This window comes from Thalia democratica, chromosome 5 (assembly GCF_965202585.1).
Source record: "Thalia democratica chromosome 5, ktThaDemo2.hap1.1, whole genome shotgun sequence".
Classification (NCBI taxonomy): domain Eukaryota; kingdom Metazoa; phylum Chordata; class Thaliacea; order Salpida; family Salpidae; genus Thalia; species Thalia democratica.
Window position 1 is genome coordinate 38,281,003 of NC_139169.1, and position 26,093 is coordinate 38,307,095.

Consider the following 26,093-nt stretch of genomic DNA (forward strand, 5'->3'; position numbering starts at 1 on the left):
TACTTTTTTATAGTTCTATAATTAAACCATTCAAGTTTTAGGTCACTGTTTTAAGTTTTGGATATTTTGCTTCAATAAGCTGCAAACCTGGTTGCTTAATAACTAAATAAATGTGGCTTAGATGCATAGGGTTCCTTATGACAAGGCAGAAGACTTTAATGTTTGTAACATAAGATCTTGATAATCAGGCATATATAGAATAAATTAATAAAATTTAGCAACTAATTTTACACCTTAAGTTAAAATTTTATAATAAGTACTCAATCAAAAAAGTGCTTGCTTACATACAGTAAAAATGATCTTGATTTTGAAATTGAAATGGAAAACTGTATAAAAAACACATATTGTTTTAAAAGTACTTATAGTTTTTCTTAGTACTTGTATTAAAAAGTTAAAAGCTGTATAATTACTTAAATTTCTATAAAAACATGTTTAACTAGTTAGTTACCTATACTAGTTAAATAAGTTAAGATAGTTAAAGCAAAAGTAGTAAACTAACTTACTAAAAGTAATTAAATGTAAGTTAAAATGACTTTGTTATTAATTATAGACTTAATTTTTCTATATTCCTTTTAATAGTAAGGCATTGGTCTGAGAGACAAATAAAAATTTATTTTAATTACTAAAAGTAGAAGATGCTAAAACAAAACAGAATATTTTCTATTATTAAACAGTTTGTTGGTTATTTTGGCAAACAAAGAAGATAAATTACTCTTTTACTGCAAAGTTTTTTATTTAATTTTTAAATAGTAGTTGTTTTGGTTATGCTTAACTTTAGGTGAGCACCAATATCAAACTGAAAATATAATACATTTGATGTTTTATTTAACCATAATTTTAGGCTAAAAAACTATACTTAGTTTTAAACAAGCCACTATACAAGTTTTAAATGCATAGAAAGAACTAAATTAATAAATTATAAACTAAAATATTTAATTTATTTTTTTTTACAATATCATAATCAATATAAATTGTTGTATTGATATAATCACTTTATATTGTAAGATAAAAGCAATTAAATATTTAAGTTTATCAGTTTATGATATATAAGTTTAATTTTATTCATGTATTTTTAAAAGATAAATTTTAACCTCAAATTATGATTTAATAAGACATCAAAGGTATTATAATTTCAGCTTGATATTGGTGCTCACCTAAAGTTAATCATAACCGTTGTTTTTTTACAATTCATTGATAAAATGTATTATAATTAGATTGAAAAGATATAAACTATCTACAAGATGGAAGTAATTTTATTTTTTTATTATCGGAAAGTTTCTTGATTCTTCTTAAAACATTTAATTGCTTCTTGTAGTCATCAATTTGTAAAATATACAAATAAAACACTGTATTACTAATTGATTTATTACTTTTGCTAACTGTTGCAGCCTGTTTTGGAAGAGATGTATGATATATATTTACATTTTTTAGCTAATTTTGTAGTATATGATTTTCAAAGGCATTCAAATCTTGTGAATGAAAGATTTAGATTAGAACAAAGCTTGGTCAGAACTCCTTCAGGTATTTGTGACTTAAAAATTAATATCTAGGTCTGGTGAACTTTTTAACTTAAAATAACTCCATAAAGTTTTTTTTATTGAAATTTTCTTTTATATGTATATGATTATAATTTTATGGCTAAATATGCAATGTACAAAAAGAGTTGGTTTGTTCAGAACATTGTCAAAAGTTTGAATTATTAAGTATTTAGAGAATTAATAAAAAAATAAAAAAAAGTTCAGTTTTTATAAAAAAATAAAAATTTATTATTTAATATACATATTCAATAAAAGTTATGATGCCATTAAGATGAAATTACAAATAATAACAGTAAAAAATGTCAATAGTATCCAAAAAAAGACATCTTCATTAAATAGTTTTTAAGTTCTGGTATTTAATTTAAAATAAATATTTTTGTAAAAACTTTTTGAAGTTTGAAAAAATATGAAAACTTTGATTGCACCATAATCTTGATGCAAGATTAAAGTATGTTACTAATAATGATAATTACTAAAAACTTTCAGTTTTTATTAAACTAAACATTTATAGGTAACAAAAAACAACATAAATATTTTGAACTCTTAAAACTTTTAGGCATTTTCTAAAAAAAAAGTGTTAAAGTTTTTGAATAAAATACAAGTATAATTTAAAACTTATTTGATAATTATTTTTGTAGCAAAAAATGTTTAAAAAATTAATATATGAAAAAATTCTTTATAGATACGTATTATGTTATATTTTTAATTAAAATAAATTTACAGTCACTAACTAGAAAAGTTTTTGGGAATTATTTGTTTATACATACACATTAACCATGAAGAAGATTAAAGAGTTTATTGAATCTAACAAGTCTCATTCAGTAAGTTCTGATAAATTTATTAAACTACTTATCAAGAAATGAATGCAGTTTCTTATAATGGCAAGTATATTAAACAATTTATATAGGATTGAAAATAAACTTACACTTTCTTATTTCTAAGTCTAGGTTTAAATTTAGATATTATTTAAGATATGATTTTTTAAAAACTATTGATAAAATATTCCCTTTATAACTTGTATAGTTTATTAAAAAAGATGTATTTTTAAAAAAGTATAATTTTGTAAATCTGAAGCCTATTTTCAAGTTAAGTGTAAAATTTTTGTTTTACTTATTTGTTTTGGGTTCTTTACTTTAATTATAAAATATATAAATTTAATTTTTTAAATGCTATTTTCCATGACTGTTACATATCTTTTTAGATTAATTTTAAGCACTGACGAGGTCTTTGACCTAAACTTAGTTTGTAAAATAAACTCTTGAAAGAATAAGTTTATAAACAAGTTTAGATATATTTGTATAAAAACTACTTTACTTCCATAAAAAATTTAAACACAACAGTATTCTTCCATAATTTATCAATAGTTTAATAAGTTAATAAAACAATTTTTTTTATTCACTTCTGGATTAAGTAGCTTGTTGAAAAATATAAATACAAAAATGTTTTTAATGTACTTTAATTTTGTTTTTATTATATTTTTTGTGTCTTAAGTATTAAAATTTAGTAAAGTTACAAAACCATAAATTAATTTATGTTTTCATGTAGCCAACACCTTAATTTATTTAAACTTGTTTTAACTTTGTCATAACTATTTTAAATTTAAACTATTTAATTTTTTAAGGTTGATCTTTATGTTGTTAAGCCATTTTATTAAGTACAAACCATTTTGTACAATTTTTAGTTTCTAAATTATTCCATTAATTTTGCTTTGTGATAGGGTGGGGGCAACAACACAAACTTCAACATTGATAAAAATTCAATCAAATATTACCATCATGTAGTGGACAATCCAATAATTGACCAGGAACTCATCAAGCATATTGATTCTGACTTTTTCAAGCCAAACACCGACTCTAAACTAAAAGAACTCAAGGTTTTTTTTTACTTTTACAACAGATAATGTAATAAACTTAACTTATACATAAAGTTATACACTAGTTAAACAAGTATTTTCTATTTGAAGTTTTACTATATGTTTGCTTAGTAGAAACCGTAAAAGTACATCTTTTTCTTTTCACTTTTCACAACATATAAAATTCATCCTTATGTACAAAAATTTATAGATTTATTATTAGGATTTTTTTTAAATGCAAATTGACATACATTAAAAATCAATATGTTTTTAGATATTACCTGGAAACTTAGTATTGGAAACAGTGGAAGCAAAGAGAAATGTTTTGTGCAACCAACTTGCTGCTGTCACTAAAAAACTATCTGATGTTATACTTGAAAATCAGCCTTCATATGCTAAAGTTTGATATTTTTACTGTTTAGTAGCCCGAACATAAAAAAAAGTTTTGTTAGACAATAAGTAATTTGTTTAGCATTTTTTTTTCTTAAATTGCTGTTAATTTAATTTTAGTGTAGTTTGTTATAATGCACATTTTATTTCGTTAATTATCAATAAGTATTTTCCTCATCATTAACTTTTGATGTCTGTTCATAGATACGAACCAAAAGTTCTAATACTTTAAACTTTTTAGTGTATCTGGTGTCATAAAAGTTTGTTTTAAAAGTTTGAATAAAACACTTGAATTAAAGCTTTATGTTCATAAAACTTATACTAAATTTTTTATTGTTAAAGTAGTAGAAAGGTAATTAAAAGGAGTACTTGTTAAATAGGTTTTAATTAGGTTTGTTCAAAACGTAGTTTAGTCCAAAATCTTTTGAAGTTAAAGAGGTGTTAGTAAATTGCAAACTTCGAAAAAGTAAACAAGTATATACTATCTTTGAAAAAATTTAAAAGCTCTTTGATTTACTTTTGTTTTGTGAGGTAGTAATTTTACATTAAAACTTAACATATATATTACTAATAATAACTTGGTAAATAAGTAGTTAATAAGTCACAAAACTAAAGTTGAGATGTTTAAAACACAGTTGATTTTAATTAAAAGATATATAGACAATAGTTCATTAACTTCATTTTTAAAACCTTATCAATCTGTAAATAAATTAGTTGTAAAATAAGATTAAATTTTAGCTAAAAATTTTTTCGTAGTTAATGCAATACGAACAAATCATAATATTTTTTTCAAAATAAATTTGTTTAGGAACTGAAACAAGTTCAGGAACTTCAGCAGAGTCTTTACAATGCGTTCAACATTTGCAAAAATGGTAGAAGGTAAATTGATGTTTGTTAAATACATACAAATTTAAGTAACTGATAAAAGTTTATACTTATTTATATAGTATACACTTAAAATAATATAGCAAAATAAGTATTATTTAAGTACTTTATCTACAATCACATTCTTTAACTTGTTTATATTAATAAAATAGAAATTTAAAGTGTTTTTTTCATAAAACTAATTTAAAATGTGTCTAATAAAACTGTAAAATATCTAAAATTTCAAAGAATATTTTTTACACTCTGTTATAAAACTTTATTTACATTAAAAAGTTTGCAGGAATAAACTTGCTATTATAAATTCTGTCTCAAAGAATTCTTAAAAACAAGAAAAATAAAGCTCTTATATATTTTATCTAATTTTTATTTTTGGCTAATGATCTCTTATTTGTTTTTAGACATATTTTGATTTTATCTGTCCAAAGTCTAAGGTTTTTCAAACTTCTATTACTGAAATCTCAGGTTTTTAAATTCTGCCAAGCAACAAAATAAGGATACACATTTGTCGCTCCTTTCCAACCACAAAAAGAAAAGGCAACTTTGCATATTGCTAGACGCACTGAGGACAATTAAAACATTACAAAACACCGATATTAGACTGAGGGAGATGCTACAGGTAGGGATTTTTGGTTTTGTACTTATTTTCAATTCGTAAATATCAAGTTATCATACATTTCTTTCAGTGTTGTTTTTTGTACTATATGAATACTCATGGAAATACTGAACTTTATTTTTTTTAGTTTTGTTGTTTGATTTCTTTATTAAATAAGTTTAATTGGTATATACCTTTAAATAATAACAAATTATACAGTATCCTTCTTTTATTACACTGACATATGTTTCTGTGTGTTAACGGATTAACATACTTCAACTGAGCTCTGTAAAAAAAATAAATACTGTAAGGAAAGAATAGAAGCTAAAGTAGGTGTATACATGTGTTCATTAAAATAAAAATAATTGCTATAGATTTTTAGAGGTTAATGGTTAATAACAGATAAAATACTTAATGTTAAATCCGACTTTTATAAAACTATATAATATTTGTAATTATTAAGTCTAAACTAAACAAATTGTATTTTATCTATTATTAACCATTAACCTCTAAAAATCTTTAGTAATTATTTTTATTTTAATGAACACATGTATACACCTACTTTAGCTTCTATTCTTTCCTTACAGTATTTATTTTTTTACAGAGCTCAGTTGAAGTATGTTAATCCGTTAACACACAGAAACATATGTCAGTGTAATAAAAGAAGGATACTGTATGATCTGTTCTTATTAAATATTCCCGTGAACTTGTTTCACTAAGATCTTTTGTTAACAGACACTTGAACTTATATTTTAATTAGTTATATACCTTTAATAATCATTAACTATTCGATTTTGTAGTGAAAGCACTAAGTATAACTTAAACTAATCATATGATAATTTATTTTGTACTCTAGTAGGAGTTTTTACGGCCTAGGTTTGCTCAGGCTAACTAATGGTAGTTTGAGCGTTAAACGAGTTACTTTTTTCTATAAGTCAGGCTATATTTTGTGAACTTTAAAGAAATTAAAAGAATAAGATTGTTCAGTTTTAAATATTTCATTTTATAGCTTTACTTATATGATTTACAATTAGTTTTTTGTGCTTATTTAATATACTAGGTGAAACCTTCGCTTTGCAGCTAATTGTAATTTATAATATTTTAAATTTCTAATAATGACAATAATAATAGTAATTATTATTATTACAAGTTTATTGTCCACCGATTTTATGATTTTTAACCACAAACTTATACTTATTTGCGCTTTGATGTAGAACGATCAACATGAAAAATTTAAATGCATTGACTAACAACAACAATAAAAAATTAAAGCCCCAAGCACATTAACAATAGACAAGGCAGATAAATAATCGTTTAAAATATTGAAAAAGGACTCATCATTAATAGAGGAAAGGCGCTGCTATAGAAAATAAACTATGGACTAAGCTAACTCTCATAATAAAATCAACGGTTGATAAAAACTATTTATCAATTTTACTAACAAAATTTTATTTAAATAAAACTTTTTTAGCTTTAATCGAAGTTCTTCAACTTTTTTGCAAGAAACTAATTCATTTTGAAGTTTATTCCATATTTCAACTGACCGATAAGAAAAAAAAAATCTTCTAAAATTTGAAAGATAAGATTAGGATTTTATAAGTATTTTATGAACATAACAAAATAAAACTTTAACTTAGTTTTTAATTAGCTTATCATATTAAAATTTAAGTTATTTTCTTAAAGTTAAATTCTAGTTTTGTTTAACATTTTTTTAAATAAATACTTAACAGTGGACTGCAACTAGAAATAGAAATTATATGGTACTAAGATTGTTATAAAGATTGTAATTTAATTTTAGAAAAGATATTGTTCTTCAATCTGAATAATTCAAACTTTGTATTTGAAACTGTTTTAAAAGTTGTTTGAATAAAATATTTGTTTCATAAACTTTTATTAACTTAAATATGTTTGTTAGTTTAAAAATAATTTTAAAATGTATGTTTAGATGTTTGATGGTTGTTTACTTACAAGTTTTGTTAATTAGTACTCAGTGTTCTTTGTTTGACAATGAAAGTTTAACTTTTTTTTTTTGTTTGCAAGCATATCAAAATGTAACTGAATTGATTTTTATTTTATTTTTACAACAACTCCAGTTTTATTTAGATTTTGCTTTCATTAAAAATAAATGATTAAACTTCATTATAATAAGTTCTAAACTTTTAAATTCTTATTTAGAAATCATAATTTTCAATTTATAAAATGAAATGAAGTAGTATTTCACTTGTTAAATTTAGATCATTTTGGTTAATGCTAATTTAGTTCTTGAAAATACACATACAAATAAATAATTGTTTCTACATAGGATTCTGATTATGACGAAGCAGTGCAGTTATGTTTGGAATGCATTAACGTCGCTTCAACTTATCGACAGTACAGCTGTATCAAAGATCTCACTTCTAAACTGCAGGTTAATTGGTATACCTTTGAAATATTAATATTATATTTTAATTACTGAAGACCAATTTTTAAGTATAACAAAAGTCATACAAGCTTAAGAAGTATCTTATGTTACATATCTTTTAAACATTAAATACAAAACTTATAATAGTTTTATACATTTAAGATTTAAAACTTTTATTATACTAAATGTTAGATAGATTATGAAATTTCGGTTATTGTTTTTTTAAGTTTCATATTTAATAACACCCAAAACAAAAAAAAACTAAACTGTAATGTAATATTTAGTTATTTGTACTATTTAGGCTATTATCAATTAGTTAAACAAAATTTAAACTATGATCTTTAAACACATTAATGTTAAAGTTTTTATATTCAGCTGATAAGAGTTTAGTTGTTATAACTTGTTGTTGGTGCATCTCATTAATTATTCAAACTGTTTCAGTAAGTTTTTTAGACAAAGGAATTTAGTTTTAATGAGCAGGTTTGTACAATATAATTTCTGCAGTTGTTATTTCTTAAAAGGCTTTTGTTTTTTTTTACAATAATCTTAAAATTTATACTTTTATTATTTGTATTTATCTAGTTAAGAAAAAATAAAGTAAACCATATTCTCCAAGTTGTTTTTTTACAGCATTTTAATGACAATTATTTACACAAAAATTTTAACCAAATTTGATAAACAACTAAAAAATGCGTATATCATGTATGATTGAATAAGTTATAAGTTTCAGTCATAATTTCTTAAATGTTAATGTTTGATAATTTAAAGTATTTATAGAATAAAGTTTCCGGTGTCTTAAGTGAATTGTTCTATTATTTCTAAACATGTTTATTCAAACTACATTACAATAGAAGTTTGCCGAATTGAAAAATCAATACGTGATACGCGTGAAAGCTTTTTTAATTTATAAAGAGAAAAAGTTTGTGGTTGAAACGGGACGTTCTAGATATAATTAAACTTTCTTTTATAGATATAAGTTATTTTTTGAAATAAAGTTTTGTATAACTGAAAACTGCTCGTATGATTTGCCTTATACGGTTATAATTTAAACTTGTATGTTAATAGGGGTATTGATATTTAAGTTGTACTTTTTATTTCCTTTTATGCCTAGAAAGCCTAATACGATTAAACTAATACGTAAAGTTTTCAAATATTTATGTTCATTTATTTAACTTCTAAATTATATTTTTCCCTAGTTTTTTATTATTTTATATTTTGATAATTAAACATTATTTTACACTAAAATAATTCTTTCAAACAATATAAATAAGACTCAATTTTTCAGAACAAAATATATTTCATGCTTCTTTCGTCAGTTGTATACTAAAGTCCTTTGATGTTGTATCCTTTGATGTCAAAACTTTATTAACAAATGTACCGCTAGATGAAGTATTGGATATTTGTGTTGACACTTTGTATAGACTTTAGTCACCCAGTATTAGCAGAGAACAATTTTCGTAAACTTTTAAAGTTATCAACTAGTGGTGTACAATTTACATTTAATTCACAAATGTACTCCCAACATGATGGAATAGCCATGGGCTCCCCATTAGGGCCAACTTTGTCAAATATGTTTATGGGCTTTATGTCGACGATTGTTTTGTACTAGGAAAAGATGAGGAAGAGAAAGATGAACTCTTTAATGTGTTGAACAAAACACATTCTTCAATAAAATTTACTTCAGAAAAGGAAAATAATGATGAATTGGCTTTTCTTGACGTTCTAGTTAAACGACACAAGAACCAATTTTTGACATCCGTTTATAGAAAGAAAACTTTCACTGGTAACTACTTAAACTTTCATTCATTCTGTAGCATGAAAAGAAAGACAAATTTAATTAGAACGCTCTGCAATCGAGCACATAAGATCTGTAAAGAGAATTATTTGATGACGAAATAAAACAGATAAAATTGATATTAAATAAAAATGGCTATCCACAAGAACTTGTTAATAAAATTATAAATTTACATTTTAATAGTGTGAACAAAATAAAGCCAGCAAAGCCGGAGAAATGCTTGATTCCTTTAGTATTGCCTTATGTCAATATGAACTCAGTAGTTTTAGAAAGAGAGATTTGTCAATCAGTAAGTAGAACTTATCATTCGGCAAAGCTGACTGTTATTTTCGTATCCAAACCAATGTTCAGACCTGGAGGAAAAGATCCGATAGCAGAATTTAAACAAAGTATGGTAGTTTACCAGTTTAACTGCTTCTGTGAAGCTAGTTATGTCGGGATGACCTCAAGACAATTTGACAAAAGAATAAAGGAACATATTCCAAAAAGTATCGATGAATTTTGTAAGAGTAATAAGAAAACTAAATCTATTAGAGTAATAAATGCTTCAAAAAGATCTTCTATTGCTGAACACTTAGTAAATAACCTTGATTGTGCTAATAATTATAATTAAAAAAGATTTAAAATTGTTAAAAATTGTTTTCACATTTCGGATTTAATTAATCTTGAGGCTATTTGTATTTTGTTAAGAAAATCTAAGTTGTGTAAACACAAAGATTTTGATTATATTGTTTCGTTGTTTTCTTAAACTTTTTTTTAAGTTGTTGCTCTGTTTTATTATATTTTTTTAGTTGCATTATAATTAGAAGTACTTATGTATTGTTAATTACTCTTTGCTTTATTATTAATAATAACGTTGATTGCATTTTCACTATACAAGTTATATTTGAAAATTTATTTTTATTGCTTACTATACAACTGACGAAAGAAGCATGAAATATATTTTGTTTTGAAAAATTGAGTCTTATTTATATTGTTTGAAAGAATTATATATTTTAGTATAAACAAGTTATATTTTCATAAATTTTTTTCTCTTATGAGCATTAAAGTAAGAAAAAAAACTGTATATTAAGCAAAAAAATGTTAGAAATAAGTTTAACATATCTTGATATTTTATAGAAATTTACTGTAAAAAGTTAATTTTGAGTTGTTTATTAAAAATCTTTATTGTAACATATTTAAATATCATAATAGCATGAAACGTTAGACTAAATTGTATATTTTGATAAAATTAAATGCTCGTTCCTCCGAATTACTTTTTTTTTTCCATCAGATTGTAAACATTTTTTTTTTGTATACCATTACTTAAGATATTATTTTAAAGCCACCTGACAAAATATTCATTTAAATATCTGATAATTGAAGTACCCATTGATTTAATGTGTTATTTTTATGACAATATTGATGTAATTAAAAACATCTAGGTTTAGATTAACAAATTAATTTTCTTGCAATATTATCAAATGTTTTAAAATAGTTATTAAGCATCATAATTCATTTAAGTATCATAGAATCAAAACTATTAATGATGCCAAGTTTTTTTGAAATTTATCTATTGCCAGATGGCTTCGAAATAAAAAAACACTAAAAAATAGTTGTTTACATAAGTAGTGTGGCGTTCGCGATCTTATTCAAATAGTACCATAGTAGTACATGAAGGTTGAAAAACTAATAAATAAAAAATTTACAAGTTGCATACTGCAGCTTTCTTCAAATGAAATTAGCAATTTAGAAATTTAACTCATAACATTTTAACAGGACACGCTGGAACAAATAGAAGAGCAGATAGACGTGGCGTTGTCTTCCACGTGCAATCGGTTCGACGTTGGTTTGTACGAGAAGCTGCAGGACAGTTACAGGATGCTCGGAAAATCACAAGTATGGTTGTGGAAATTTTTTTTAATTAATTCTGTTTTATTTTTTGTAAAGTCGATGTGGTTTTAAAACATCATAAACAGTTTTAGCATTTTATGATATCCCTATGAAAATTTATGTAAATATAAAAGGTCTGAAATATTTAATTCACTAGCTGTACTTGTATATCCATATTTCAAAACCTAAACAAAATACTTGTCAAAGGAACAAAGTTATAATAAAAAATTCTATGTTTAAATAAATTAAATTTGACTTAAAATGATTAATACATAACAGTAATATACTTAAGATTTTTTATTTTTAATTTTACATAAAATATAATGATTGTATATGTTATCAAAAAGTCACCGGTGCTTAATCTTTTTTTGATATTTTTCCCTATGTGCAAAGTATTTACGAAGTTTACTAAATTTAAGAAATGTCATATACAAAGTAATTATTACAAATGTAATTATTAAGATATATTAAGATTTGTTGAACTTATGCTTTTAAAGTTTAAAGAGTAAATATAACTTAAAATCAATACTAACTAATAAAAAACAAAGAAAAACAATTAAAAAAATATTAGTTTATATAACTTGTAATCAAAAAAATTTACCTCTTTAGGTAACGGAATTTACCTGCAGGGGTAAACTTACTCTAGGTTAAGAATATCTGGTTTGTATGATTACCTATTCCAAATGTTTTTTGTTTTAGTATAACATTAATAGTTATTTAATAAAAAAAATATATGTCTATTGTAATGATTTTAACTTATCCATAAAACTGTCTTTTACAAAATTGCTAATTTGATAGTTTTAATTTGACTGTAGTAAGGAACTGACCGTTGAATTTTAACTTTTAAAATAAAACCGTACCATAAGCAATCATTTATTTTCCATGTATTTTCTTAATATGCTTAATACGTACCAAAAAAAATTATTAGAAATAATGAAACTATTTAAACTAAAAAAGTTTTTGAAGTTTATATGTCTTTTACAATTCGCATTATTTAAATGCTCTAAATATCATAATAATTGATAATTTTTGTAATAGTCTAAGGTAGCTGTGTTTTCAGGTACACAAAAGAGCTTGAAAAGTTTTAACCTGAATTTTAGTATGTGATAATTTTTATTACCCTCATTTTAAGCTATTTCAATTTTTTGCTGAACTTTCTTTTGTAATATTCAAAATTTTTTTTTTCAGTTTTAGCTACAACTTAAAAACAAAAACAAGAACTTTTTAAACATTACAAATTTTACCACTATTTTCTTAATTTTTAAAGTATAGTTATCCTAAAAAGAATTTTTTAAATAAGTTTACCAGCAATTATTACTTTATTAGAATTTTTATAAATTGTTTTGATTAATTTTTTTTTTATAGAAATAAAAACTTACCATATGTGAAACTGGAACTTTATAACTTTCTGCCTATAAATGCACATTTTCTTGTATTTTTTAAATCTAGAAAACGATGTGCATCCGTTAGCGCAATACATGTTTACAAACAAAATTTTGCATAAAACAATTGTATGCTTACAGGCGGCAGTCGACCAGTTGCTCATGCACTACACCAACTCAATTCACATCACTGCTCATCAAGTTGTGTCTAGTTTTACCACAGGGAAAAACCCCAATGAGCAATCAACACCAGACTCGAATACTTCTAACTTCATAGAGCTGTGTTCGGTCAGATTAGATTGTATTATGTTTTTAAAGAGTGAACTTTGTTATAATAAAAGTGACGAATGTTAACAATTCTTTTAAATTGTAACAGGTTTGTGTTAAACAACATTTTAAACTTGCTTGCAATATTTATTTTATTTCATTTGTGAATGTTTTATATAGGAACATGCTTTCATTTTTAATATAATCTTTTCTGTTTTTATCTTTGCTTTTTTTGTTTAAGGTAAGTTAAATACTTAAACAAATTTTTATATCATAAAGAAAAAAAAGCTACTAATGAAAATTAAAGCTACTTATGTATATGGCATACTATAAATTCACTTTTATAACTCACCACGTTTTTATTCGAGCTGTATCATTTAGGTGCTAAAAGGACAAGTTAATATGTTACTGTGAATAATCGTAATAAGAGTATTTCATTTATAACCTCAAAGTCACAGCCGAGTGTAAAGTACTGTCTATTAAATCAAAACAAGTACTAGTTTCTACTTTTGCAAGCCAAGCAAAGAAAATTCAATTTTACATAGCATAACAGAAATTGAACCATGAAGTTTAAATTTTAATACATGTTTTAAACATATTATTAGGAATTTTATTTTTCTAGTTAATGAATGTTTGACACAGTTGTTTTGACAGTGTTTCTCATACTAAATTAGTTACCATGTAATACTTTTTTGTAAAAAAAGTAAATTATTTCGTAATCCTTAAAATTTTACTTTGAACCTTCTGCTAATAGAGCACAGGTTTATTATGAACTTATAAAAGTAGAATAAAATAAACATTTTGTTTTTACAGCAAGTGAACAACGAATCCTACATACCGTGTCTTTTGAGCTTATGCAAGAGCCTGTGGAAAGTTATGTTGTCTTATCACAAAACAATAAACTGGCACACTAATAATCAAAATGATGGTTTGAACTTGTTTATGTTGTTGTGATTAATAAAAAAATATGAATGCATGTTTCTCCCTATAAACTTTAAAACTTAGAAGTTAAGTGCATCCGTGGAGGAAGAACTTTATTTTGTTTTATCAAGCTTCTTTTAATTTAGTGAATATTTCCTAACACTTTTTGTAATTTCTGTGTGTTTTTTTTTTATAGAAATTTATTTTTAAAAATTAGGTAAATTTATAAATACTAATTAAATGTTATAAAAGTAAAAATTTAATTGAGAACCATGTTATTTTTTACATGTTGAGCTAACTGTTTAATTTAAAGTATATTAATTTTAATACAAATCTCAACAGACGATTACGTCATGAAGCGGTTGGCCCACGGGCGTCGGAGGGTGTGGGGGGATGTGCAGAGCCGCGTGAAACTTTTCTTTGTGACGTCATGCAGAAACTTGATGACGTCGCTCAACTTTGAACAGTTCATCATCGTTCTCGACGTCATCAAAAAGTATTTTGAAGCTTCCATTTGTTTTTGAGCTTAATCTGTACTTTTTGTATTACGTTTGAATTGTTCATCCAATTGATGAAGTTAATCTTTAAAACAGGGCAGAACAAACGTAATAAGCTTAATTTATATTGTCGTTATAAATTATACTTCGTAATATATTTGATAACATAATAGAGGCAAATCCAGAAAATAACAGCAGAATAAAATACTAAAAATAAAAATAAAAAATCTAATAATACAAACAGTAGATACTTTTAGTTGAGCTTGTAGAGATAATTGAATTAACTTAAACTATTAAAAGTGTATCAATATTTGAGTTAGTTTTTGTTTGCTTACTTCTGTTACATACCCCAAACAAAAACGTTGAAATTAAACTTTTTTGCATTGAACTTTTATTTTTTAGTTTATGAATTCAAAAATTATAAAAACTGTTATAAAGCAATGAAATATAATTTTTAATTCTAACTGTTAAAAAAAGTCTTTTTACTGATATTATCTCAATAATAAGTTTAAAAAAATGTCAATATCTGTTGAAAAATTGTCATACTTATTAGCAATCACTATAAACTTGTTACGTTCAAATAAAAAAAAAAAAATTTAAATCGAGGTTATACCAAGCATTAAAATAAATCGACACAGCAAGAGTATCCCATCAGTGTGTGAAATTTCAAAACGCAATACCACTGCACAGGTTCATCAAGCTGGGGGAAAAGTTCAGCTGTGACCACGGCGCGATGCCTTCTCCGTTACCGACGCCCACCAGAAGCAGCGCCTCGTCATCGGAGCAGCGGACGCCCGCCCACAAGCAGCACCTTTCGACGTGCCTCCGCCAGCAAACGCTGGAGTACTTGAGGCACCAGCACGGGAGCTGCACCGAAGAGCTCGTGATGTTCATCGAGAACGAGTCCTTCCACCCGCTGCAGGTCAAGCACGGCTTCAACGTGCAGCACATGCAGGTTTAGAGGAATTGTTGAATGAGTCGGTTTGAAACTGTTTACTTAAAAAATGACATTCTGGAATAAATTACGGTTTTTGAAATTGGGAAGAAAAGGTAATCTTAGGACAGATTAAAAAAAAATTTCTATTATTGTCTTAAGACTTTTTTATTATAAATATTCATAAAAAAAAAGTCTAATTGATATAAGCTTCAAGTATTTTTCGGTGTCATTTTGATTACTTTTTACAATATTCTAGTAGTGCTGCTTAAATATTGCGATATTTCTGTATTATATTGTCTCTCCTTTCATGTTTTAGGGCTTGATTGTTTTACTTACTTAATAAATATTGTTTAGTTTGAAGTTCTAATCTAAATTAATTAATATTTTTTTTTTAAATTTTGTTTGTAGTCAGAAAAAAACTAACTCTACTACTTATCCAGATGCTACATATTCCTTTTATAAGTTGCGTAATTGGTTTTTATCACTTTAACTTTTTATAGGTCTTTATTTTTTGTACATTTTTGCTGTAACACTAGTTGGCTAATTTATTTTTCTTATAGATTTAAATTTGTAGATATATTTATAGTAAATTTCTAGTACTTATTATTTTTAAAATATGTTACAAACTAAAGATTCCGTTAAAATTTATTATATTTTTCTATGGTAATCTTTTTGTTGCATAATTTTGTTTTTGAATGAGGTTTGTGAAGCTTTTATCATAAAATTGAATATTTTACAAATACTAAATGGTGTTTTCCTTTAAAAAAATATAAAAAAAGTTATAATTATTACAGGAGTTCAAGTTTTTACAGCAAATTGTGTCAAACAAACTCGATTCATCACAAAACGGAGATCATAATAATGATGTCGATAAAGATTGTTTTGTTGGGAAATCTGATGAGACTCCATTTGATTGCTTTGATGTATTGTTAACAAAATTAAAAGAAGACAAGGTTCTTAGTTTTGTGCACGATAAGAATAATATATGAAATATGTTTTAGTTTTTTTTAATAGTGGAATATTTTGGTAAGAATTACAATTGTAGCTAACAAACCTTTAAGAAGAGACTATGTTAGTGAATTAAAACAACCAATCGAAAACATTTTTTGGTAATTTCATACTTATAATTTTTTAAATTAGATTTTAAAGATATCAATTGTTTGTATAAAAATGTAATTTAAAATAAAACACTTAGTTTTAAATATTTGTTGTATAGCCGAAGCAAATGTTATATTTAAGTTTATAAAAATAATTTTAAAATTTGATTCCTTCAAGATAAATTTAACAAACTAATTAACTATCAAGTCCGATCAATAGTATTGACCCAGTACGTATTAATCGTATAACAAATGATTTTTGTGCAGACTAACCATCGTGACGAAATAACGGACGATGATGACGTAATGAGCGATGACGATTCAAAAATTGAAGATTACGTCGAAGCTGACGATTTGGACATCGCTCTGAAGTTGTTAGTTAAAATAATATTTAAGTTTGTATAAACCACCAATTTACTATTTGTCTGTAATATTTATTAAAATGTTTTCTTTTTTTCTAATTTTTGTTCTTTGAATAAAATATATTAAAAGTATGATTAAAATTATTGATGATACTAAACAAAATACATTGAAAATAATTAAATAGACAGGAGTCTTCTACCGAAGTTATCAGTGAAATAAAGAAGATAGATCCAATAATAACAAATTGTTCATTACATGTGCTAAGACTGTGTGGAAAGTTTGTTCATTTTGATAACATTATTTGATTTACTCATGGCCAAAGTATAGATAAAGAATTGTTTAGAAACTAAAAAAATAAAGTTCCAATGACTTTATTTAAAATTTAAAGTTACACGCAAAAAAGTTTTTACGTTTAATAATTTAATCTAAGCGATTGTAACTATCAATAGTACTTTTGCATGGGTTTGATATTAAATACTAATATTGTGATAGTTTAACGGCTCTCGATACTATTTTGACAGTGTTTGGTCATGTTAAATTATTAAACACATTTTTTTAATTGAATTTTTGTACCAAGTATACCATTGAAAAGTTATATAGTTTTCAATAATCGTTTTGTTTTAAAATGACTTATATGAATTACTAAGTTGGTTGAAAATTATGAGATGAGTTAACAAAATTTTTAAACGAAAAAGTTTTCACACGTGATTTCTAATTTTAAATATATTTTATAGTTACATGAAAATGGCAGAAAAACTAAAAGAAATTTCAAGCGATGTAGTGATAGCAATGTCACAACTTTTTGACATTTACTTCTATTCCATATTCAACTGTTTGACCTCGCAACAAGTTAGTTACTGAAATCAAATATACAAACACTGAAATAGCATTAACTTGAATATATACATTTTTTATTTACGAATGGTCTCTTTTTATGTTTACTAAATTATTGTTTAATATGGTTTAATAAAATTTATACATAGCAGTTCATTATTTTTTTTTGTTAAAAACAAAAAAAAAACCTTAAAAAAATTGTTTGTATCAGTTTAAAATAGTAGTATTACTACTAAACGTTTAACTTAAAACTCATTGTTTTACAACATTTTTTATAACAAGTCATTTGTAATCAGTTTATTTAAAAGGGCCGTAAAAGAAGTATGAACGACCGTCTTGAAGTAACAATGAAAGGAATAAAACAGACTCTTTTCAGTACAAGAAAAACCACTGAAAATGTTAGATTTATTATAATGTCCACCACTTAAAGCCTCAAACTTTACTTTACTAAGATAATAGGCCTAGAAAATACATAGTTTGAAGCATTATTTCTATATCTGTTTTTTTTTGATTCGAATGTAGTACAGATAGTTGTTTAACATTTTTCTTAAATCATCAATTATATTCTTATAGGGCCATTCTTCCAGTATAAGTGTGAATGAGCCTCAAATAAATCAGCAAGTATACAACGATGAAACAACTCTGTTTGGTGTACAAGAAAGAATAGTTGCTACACAATCATTGTTTGTTTTAATTGATATTTAAAAAAGTTATTTTAAAGTTAAACAGTTTAATTTTAAAATCAGCTGTATTGGCTAAATTTTTTTTAATGTATTACGGCTTTCTTCATATTTTTTAGAATTATATAAATTAACTTCATCGTTGTTTTTAGTACAAATTTTACTATGTATATATGAAAAAATGAAATCATTTGATATTTGATCAATCATTATTATTATTTATTTTTTTAAAGGTCATGGCTTGCAGCACAGTTCGAATCTGTGAGAGAAAATTTGCAAAATTTAATGAGCAGTGACAATAACAAAAAGCAAATGGCCTTTTTAAATCATTTCTTCTCCCAGGTAACATGTATCTAGTTTGCCACTTTTTAAAGTTTAAAACGTTTTTCATAGTATAAAAGTTATTAGTATTTTAGGAGTAATAAAAACCAGTAAGTATTAAAGTTTGGATGAAATAATTAGTTTAATTTTTTTATACTTATTATTTTTATACTTTACTGCTTTTAAAAACCAATACTGTATCTCAATAGTTTAAAACTATAAAAAGAAAAAAATATTATTTAAAATAGTTTTTATAATTACAACTATTTAAAAAAAGCTAACAATTTTTTATGATTTAAATAATTTTTGAAATAAACAAATGTTTCTATACTCAAGTGACTAAGCTCATTTATAACAAAACAAATTTCTAAAACAACAAATTTTCATCCGACCAAACAGACGGTGGGTCTGACGTCAGATGTGCAGTGGTGCGTGCTGTTCGAAGTGACGTCACAACTGCCGTGTTTCAGCCAGTGCGTGCAGATGATGAAATCGGTGAATTGGAACGTGGGCGACATTATGACGCAGCACAACGAGTACGTGGACGTCCTACTGCGGCAGATGGCCGATCTGAAGCTCCTGCTCAACCACATCGTAACGTTAGAAAACGAGATGATAATTTTGTGTACTAATAAAACGGGACACGTTCAAAGTCCACCCAGTAAAATTCGAGAACCGCTTACCGATCGAGGGTAAGGGTTAGCGGTAACAGTGATAAAGAAATATAAATAAAAAACTTATTTAAAAAAATAAAAATAATGGATTTTGAACGCGGGTGAATTTTGATAGTATACCTAATAAAATAAGGGTGGGCAATTTTTTTTTGGCGGGCAAATCTATCATAAAAAATGTTTCTTGTGCCTTACTTGTTAACAAATTCTTCGCGGTCTGCATAATTTTGAAAAGACAAACAATTAGAACTGAAAACATTTAAAAAAACTAAATTTAAATGAAGTTATACTTTTTTAGTCAGTTATGTGTAACAAAAATCTTATCATTACCTTACCTCAATATGTTTGTTATGAAGAAAGCTCGACTTGAATCGGTTTTCACGAGTATTTTTCAAGCTAAAAATTACGTCGCTGGTCAAATTTTTCCAGCGGGGTTGCTCACACCTATTGTTTAACGTTTTAAAAAAGAATTATTGCTAAAAGTCAATTTTAAGCATTTACCAAAAAATGTAAATACAGTCATCTTCTGTTTGACTACAATTTTTGAATTTTTGACTACAATTCGGTTATTAGTCTAAAAGTGCGTAGTCAATTAAAAATGTTTATCTAAAGTTTATTTTTTTAAGACTTATCTAACTATTTTGAAAGTAACTGATATTAGATGATCTAAAAGTCCACTTAAAAAAATGGTTAGTATTCTCTTTATTGAAGAGTGTTGAATGGTTGAATTAGTTTGTATACATGTTTCCAACTTATAAATAATTTTATATAAGATTACCTCCTATAATTTTTTTAATGTTTATTTTTTTTAATCGCTAAACGATTTTTATTTTATTTTAGATGTCATTTGAAAATGTAATACTTCTAATATTTATACAACAATTATCATTTCAATTTACTTATGAAGTTAAATCAGTTTTCATTACAATACTAAACAGAAAAAAAATTATGACTAATTTCTTTGAAGTTTTGAATTTTTTTATCTATCACCCCATTTACCCTTGATGGTGACCTTTCCCTTTATTGCCACTTATCTTTTTTCGACCAACTAAATTAAATACAAGAAAAGTTATTTAAAAAACTGTGTTTTTATTATTGACTATTGAAAGATTTCAAAAGCTTAATGTAAAAGAAACAACAAAAGATATGCATTTTGAACACAACGTTTTTTAGCTCAAAAGTTTTATTCAACTAAACATTACTGTTTTTTTTCGGTAGGAGTCTAGTATGCACGAAGAGACACTTTTGCACGAAGACATTTTTTTACAGCGTCAGTTTTGCACGAGTAGTCACTTTTGCACGGGTGAAAAAATATTATAATTTTAATTATTAACTTAAATTTATTGTTTTACTTCACGATCAATATTATCCCTTACCCTCGGTCGGTAATAATTATTTTTTAAATAGTTTATTTTTTATTAGTTTTTTATTTATTTTTTATTCTTTTTTTTATTAACTAATAAATTTAATTAGATATATATATATATGTATATGTATATATAATTTTTTTTATCACTGTTATCCCTAACCCTTACCCTCGGTAACTTTTTTTTGTTTTTTTATTAGTTTATATTATTTTGTTATTTTTTCTTTTTTGGTTTTACTATCACTGTTACCCTGACCTTGATCGACAACTTTTTTTTATTCATTGATATTTTTATTTATGTTTTTTTTAAAAAAAATTTTTTTCTTCTTACTTTTTTCTTTTTACTCTCGTGCAAAAGTGTCTTCGTATAAAAATGTCTTTGTGCATATTTGACCGGTTCCCGTTTTTATTTGTTTCGATCTTTTTAGGTGCTTTAAGTTTTGTTTATATTTTATGTAGTTTAGTTATTAAAACTGTTAAATTGTTTACATCTTAGTTTTATCCTTTTTACTGTTTTCAGTTCTGTGTTAATTTTAAGGCTTAGATAAGTTCAAAACCGGTTACTTAAATGGGTTGCTGAAGAAATTTATCAAGTTTTTATAAACTATTACACTTACTTGTTTTTTATAATCGTGTTCAGTTGGTTGATTAGTTTTAAATATATTATAGTTTGAGTAAACCTGTCATAAAAAAGCTTACAAGTCTATTATACAACTATTTAAGACTTTTATTTGCTTTTTAGGCAATTTGCAATACCCGAATCGGTGGAACAAACAATATGGAGACAATGCATAGTTCTATCTAATCACTCTTTTGTTGAAGGGTATGTTTATATTGATGTTTAGTTGATAGCTTTAAAGCTCTCTTTTTTTTATACAATTTTAATATAGCTTCATATAAAAATCTTATTTAATACTACGAACTAGCTGTTTGTTAAAATTTTTTTGTTAATAATAGTTTACAAACAATTCTAAATAAATAACATTTTTTAATTTTACAACTAATTTAATTTAACTTTTAAGATTTTCATTAGCAAAGTCGTGCAGTAATGAAGGCAGAGCTTTAATGCAACTCGATTACCAGCAGTTTCTTAATAAACTAGAAAAAATTACAAATATCAGGTAAATGGTTTTTTTTAATTTATACATGTTGTTTTATAAAAAATCTAAGAATGCTTTACATAGCGTGATCGTAATGCTCAAACAGTATTTAACATTTCGCTGTAAATGTCAACTGATGTTATTTTGTTCTAACTTTAGTTTCCCTTGAAAGAAAAGCTTTATAAATACTCATTTCGTTCGAACTAAGTTCTTAAAATTTTTATTTGTTTCACAATAAGTTCTGCTAGTATTTATATTTTTAGATTGACTTTAGATTCGGCTAATGTTTGAACAGATGTTCATTTTAATAAATACTATCGTAAAAATAATTATCTAGTTACTAGAATTAACAAAATTATATTTCAATTAAAACTAGTTTGGTTGCTGTTTTAACATTTTTTTAAAGTTCAGTAGTATTTAAAAGAGTGACCGAGTCAACATAAGTAATCAACATCGCACTAAGAAAAAGGCATTAAGCCAAATCTACTTACTTATTATTTTTTCTAGGATGTAAAAAAAAGAATTAATAACTATAAGTGTTGCTAACAAGTTAGATATATTTTTGTCATTTTTAAAGCAAATACTTTTTTATAAATTTAGATATTTTATACCATTTCAGAAATATTTAGCTTAAATTGAAATATTATGTTAAATTTCAAATTTGAGAAAAAAAAAAGTTTTTTATGTCTATGTTTAAATAATTTTAGCTCTTTTTTTTGTTTGTTGTCTAATAAGCCAATGCATGCTTTTAAAAGACTAAGAAAAACTTGCGTGTTTTTTACTGCCATAAATGAGCCAACTAATAAATGAATTTCAACCGTCAAGCACTGCAAGTTTCTTAAAACTGCAAGTTTTATAAAAAATATATTTCAACGTTCCTGCTGACAGGCCGACGCCGAACCGCGAGCACGTCGAGTCTTACATCAAGGCGTTCTACCTGATAAGCGACCAGCTCGACGAGTGGGTGGAACAGTCCGGCAGCAAGTACACCGTCCAGCAGCTGAACAGCCTCAAGGCGCTTCAGCAGGCAACCAGCTTCGTGCAAGCGTCCCCGCACAGAGCGGAAGACTCGACCGCCAAGCAGAAAGTGTTCAAGTTCATCGACAACTTCAAGAAGCAGTAGACTTCGTCCCGGGTCGTTTGTTCTGGATTTTTGTGTTGATTATGAGTCTTAATACTTTTACATGTTAGCAGATAGAGATTTTTTGCACTGTCTAATAGCTACTAACTTATGATTGTTTGGAACACCTTCTATTATAAAGAAAACGAAAATGACTTTACGAGAGATATGTGTTTTTTAATATGTGTAGTATGTAGTACACACTGTAATTGTGACTCGAAATAAACATGCAGGGTTACCGTGATTTATAAGTTTCAATAATTATTTTTCTTTTTGTAGTTTTGCTAAACTTTTCCTTATTTATATTTAGTGAAGCTCTAAAACTTTCTATATAGAAAAAATATACAGTTTTAATTAGTTTTATTATGCACTTATATAGCTAAATTGAGACAATTAGTGTTGAAGTAAGTATCTAAAAGGTACCTCAAATTTTGAATATTTGTTTTTATGGAGTTTTAAAAACTTTAAGTAATAAATGGCTTCATTGCAAATTTGTATAATTTTATAAAAACAACATTATATTTTTTACAGAATATCAAAAAAGTATAATTAAAAAAAAATCAAATTTTTATTTTGGACCAATTTAATATTCGCAATATTTTATAATCAACTTAGTTTTTGCCGATTATGCATATCCGTTATACTATTTGTTTATTGTGAAAACTTTATACATTTTAATCATAAAAAACAATACTTGTTGTATCATTATGTTTTGTGTTTGTCCTAAAAAAATTTGAGTAGTAACTTAGTTGTTGCAAATTCACATATAGCAAAAATTCAAAAACATTTGCACTACTTGTTTCTTTAAAAAGTGCAATTTTGGATATTTTTATTTTTAGTTTGTTCATTAATTTCAAAGGGCTAATAAAATTTTTTTTTTTACAATAAACTTTGTTTTGTGTTTAAGTTAATGCGAACTAACTGTGAAAACAAAAATATAAAAATTAAAGAATTCGTTAAAACTATTCACGTAATATGTTATTTTAATCTGGTTAAAAAAATAACACGCCATTTAATTAAAGCTTATTTTTGATTAGAGGTATATTAAGTAAAATATAATACCAGAAGTGGTGAGTTTTATAAATTCATTTATATATAATACTATCAATTACAAATTGTAACATAAATAAAGTGGCTAAAATCTGTAGCCCACGATGTACTTATCAGCTAAAATAATTTTTTTTTATTGTGGTAAATATACCTACAACCAGGCTCTCAATTTAATAAATAGTATTTATTAGTGCTTTGTTTTGGCGTATTTTATCACATCATGGCTTGAAATAGTAATTTTAACTGATTGTTAAACTTCAATAAATAAATCTACCGAAGTTTTTTTTTTCTACACATTGAGGTCCAGGAGCAAATTCATTTGGATTTTTCAGAAAAAGACCCATTGCTCATAAAAACTGCCGACCCGCAGACTTTAACAACTAAGGTTAAATAAGAAAACGCTGTTGTAAAATTTTAGGCCGACAGTAATAAACTTTTGTCTTTACTTTTTCCTCGTTAAAATGTAGTATTTTGGTTTTAAACACTACTTTAACTAAATTCTGTTTTGTAAACCTAAATGCATGACGATATAAGTGTAAAACACCAGTTTGGTATAATTCCCAGATTAAAAAATTATGACTAATTCTGCAGTTTTTTAGTGTCTAGTTCACATTTTGTTTTAGTACTCTTTACCCTAAGAAGTATAAAAGTGACAATGTAATTTTATGAAAAAAGTTATACAAGTAATTTCTGTAGTTCTACAGACTAAACACTCTAATCATAAGTTTGAGTAGATTCATTATAGTAATACTTTATTCTTTTGAGGTAAAATAAGATAGCTAGAACTACCATGGAGACCGTATTACAATAAACAAGTTAATTTATTACTATTTGAACAGACTTTTTCCAAAATTTTAATTACATAGGAAATAAATTATTTTTCTGATATATATAAAAATACTAGCACTCCCTCTGGCTTAAAACATTTAATTTCAACCGAAGTAGAAAAAAAAGAATGTAACAAAAATAAAAATTTTTGTTTAGTATAAAATTTATTATATACTAAGTATCATGGACTGTCTGTTGTACAGATCCTTATTAAGTTAAGAACGCCAATAAACAAAAAATTTTCTGTTTTTTGATAATTATTTTTTAGTAAATGGTTTCCAAGCTTTCCTCAGCATAAAAATTAAGTATTCTAAAAAACAGATAATTTTTAATATTGTCTAATCAAATTTTTTTTTAATTAAAACCCTATATTTTATTAAATAAGTTGGCAGTAGTGATAAAACATTAACAGTATAATCAATTTCAAACAGCGCAGATACAATTGTTTACAATTATGTCAACTACGCACTTTCTAGCAAACTAATAAACGAAAATTTTATAAACGTTTAGACCGAAATTTTTGTAATCTCTTTGTTTTAATATATTTATCATTAAAACTACCGACGTCCAGTTTGTATAGCTACTTCAAAGTTATTCCGCAAACGACGGTGTCGCTCAGGTACGACTGCGCCCACCACTGTTGCAGTTTCATGAAGTGCTGCCTGTGGTGTAAGAAGTCATCGTCTTGCTTGTTTTAAGTTCGTCGTAGCAGTGCGGGGCGTCCAAACGTTCATATTTTGCCACACAGTCTGTCTCTGCCCCGAATATCACTTGCAGGTCATGGACAAACATTCGGTTTATAAGCTTAAAACCATTTCAAAGAGTAGGTTTTAAGCTTTGAAATGGTTTTAAGCTTATAAACCGAATGTTTTTCAACTATTATTTTTAAATTTGACAAATCAGTAAAACTAAAGTACATATAAAATTTTTACATAGTATAAAACTTTTCTATGTCAAAAGTTTGATGATACTGTAAAAAATTAGCAACATTTTTGAATTTTAAAGCCTTGTAAAATTAGACGGCTGTATTTGAGTTTAATCTGTTACTATCAAATTAGTACACCTGTATTTTAATTGCAAAGATTGGCAAACTACGGCTTGCAGATAATAAGTAAGCAATATCAATTTAACAAAGATTGAAATATTTTAGGCTGTACAACTTTGTAACTAAATTGATTAAGAAGTAAAGTGAATTTTGGTCCTGATTAAAGTGTTGTTTTAATAAGAAATTAATTGAAAATCTGTTACTTTTATGTTGAACTTACAATCTATTGAATCGACAAACTAATTGTTAATATGCTGATCCCTGTCATAGTAGATAAAGTTTTAGATTA

At 25.5% G+C, this 26,093-nt stretch overlaps 1 protein-coding gene across 2 annotated transcripts; it reads left to right on the forward strand.

Moving 5' to 3' along the window:
* The first annotated feature begins 1,429 nt into the window (after positions 1–1,429).
* Positions 1,430–23,507, forward strand: LOC145835500 (syndetin-like). 2 transcript variants are annotated; one of them, XM_082943131.1, is made up of 23 exons: positions 1,430–1,521; positions 2,262–2,359; positions 3,256–3,411; positions 3,665–3,790; positions 4,589–4,659; positions 5,128–5,281; positions 7,560–7,664; positions 11,212–11,331; positions 12,849–12,995; positions 13,788–13,902; positions 14,238–14,391; positions 15,083–15,347; positions 16,124–16,282; positions 16,694–16,800; positions 16,974–17,066; positions 17,524–17,638; positions 17,932–18,021; positions 18,197–18,306; positions 18,537–18,645; positions 19,024–19,223; positions 21,404–21,484; positions 21,684–21,782; positions 22,650–23,507. In XM_082943131.1, exons 2-23 carry the CDS (start codon positions 2,315–2,317, stop codon positions 22,882–22,884), a joined length of 2,856 nt encoding a protein of 951 aa, XP_082799257.1. In that variant the 5' UTR covers positions 1,430–1,521; positions 2,262–2,314; the 3' UTR covers positions 22,885–23,507. The 2 variants fall into 2 exon arrangements, with proteins under 2 accessions (XP_082799257.1, XP_082799258.1); XM_082943132.1 differs by having other exon boundaries at positions 16,694–16,797.
* The last annotated feature ends 2,586 nt before the right edge of the window (positions 23,508–26,093 follow it).

Excerpts from the sequence above, each read along its gene's own strand:
- LOC145835500 (XM_082943131.1), top strand. The coding sequence starts at position 2,315 with ATGAAGAAGATTAAAGAGTTTATTGAATCTAACAAGTCTCATTCA. Across the intron at positions 14,392-15,082 it reads GTTCTCGACGTCATCAAAAA|GTTCATCAAGCTGGGGGAAA; the intron begins GTATTTTGAAGC and ends ACCACTGCACAG. Across the intron at positions 16,801-16,973 it reads TTGGACATCGCTCTGAAGTT|ACAGGAGTCTTCTACCGAAG; the intron begins GTTAGTTAAAAT and ends ATAATTAAATAG.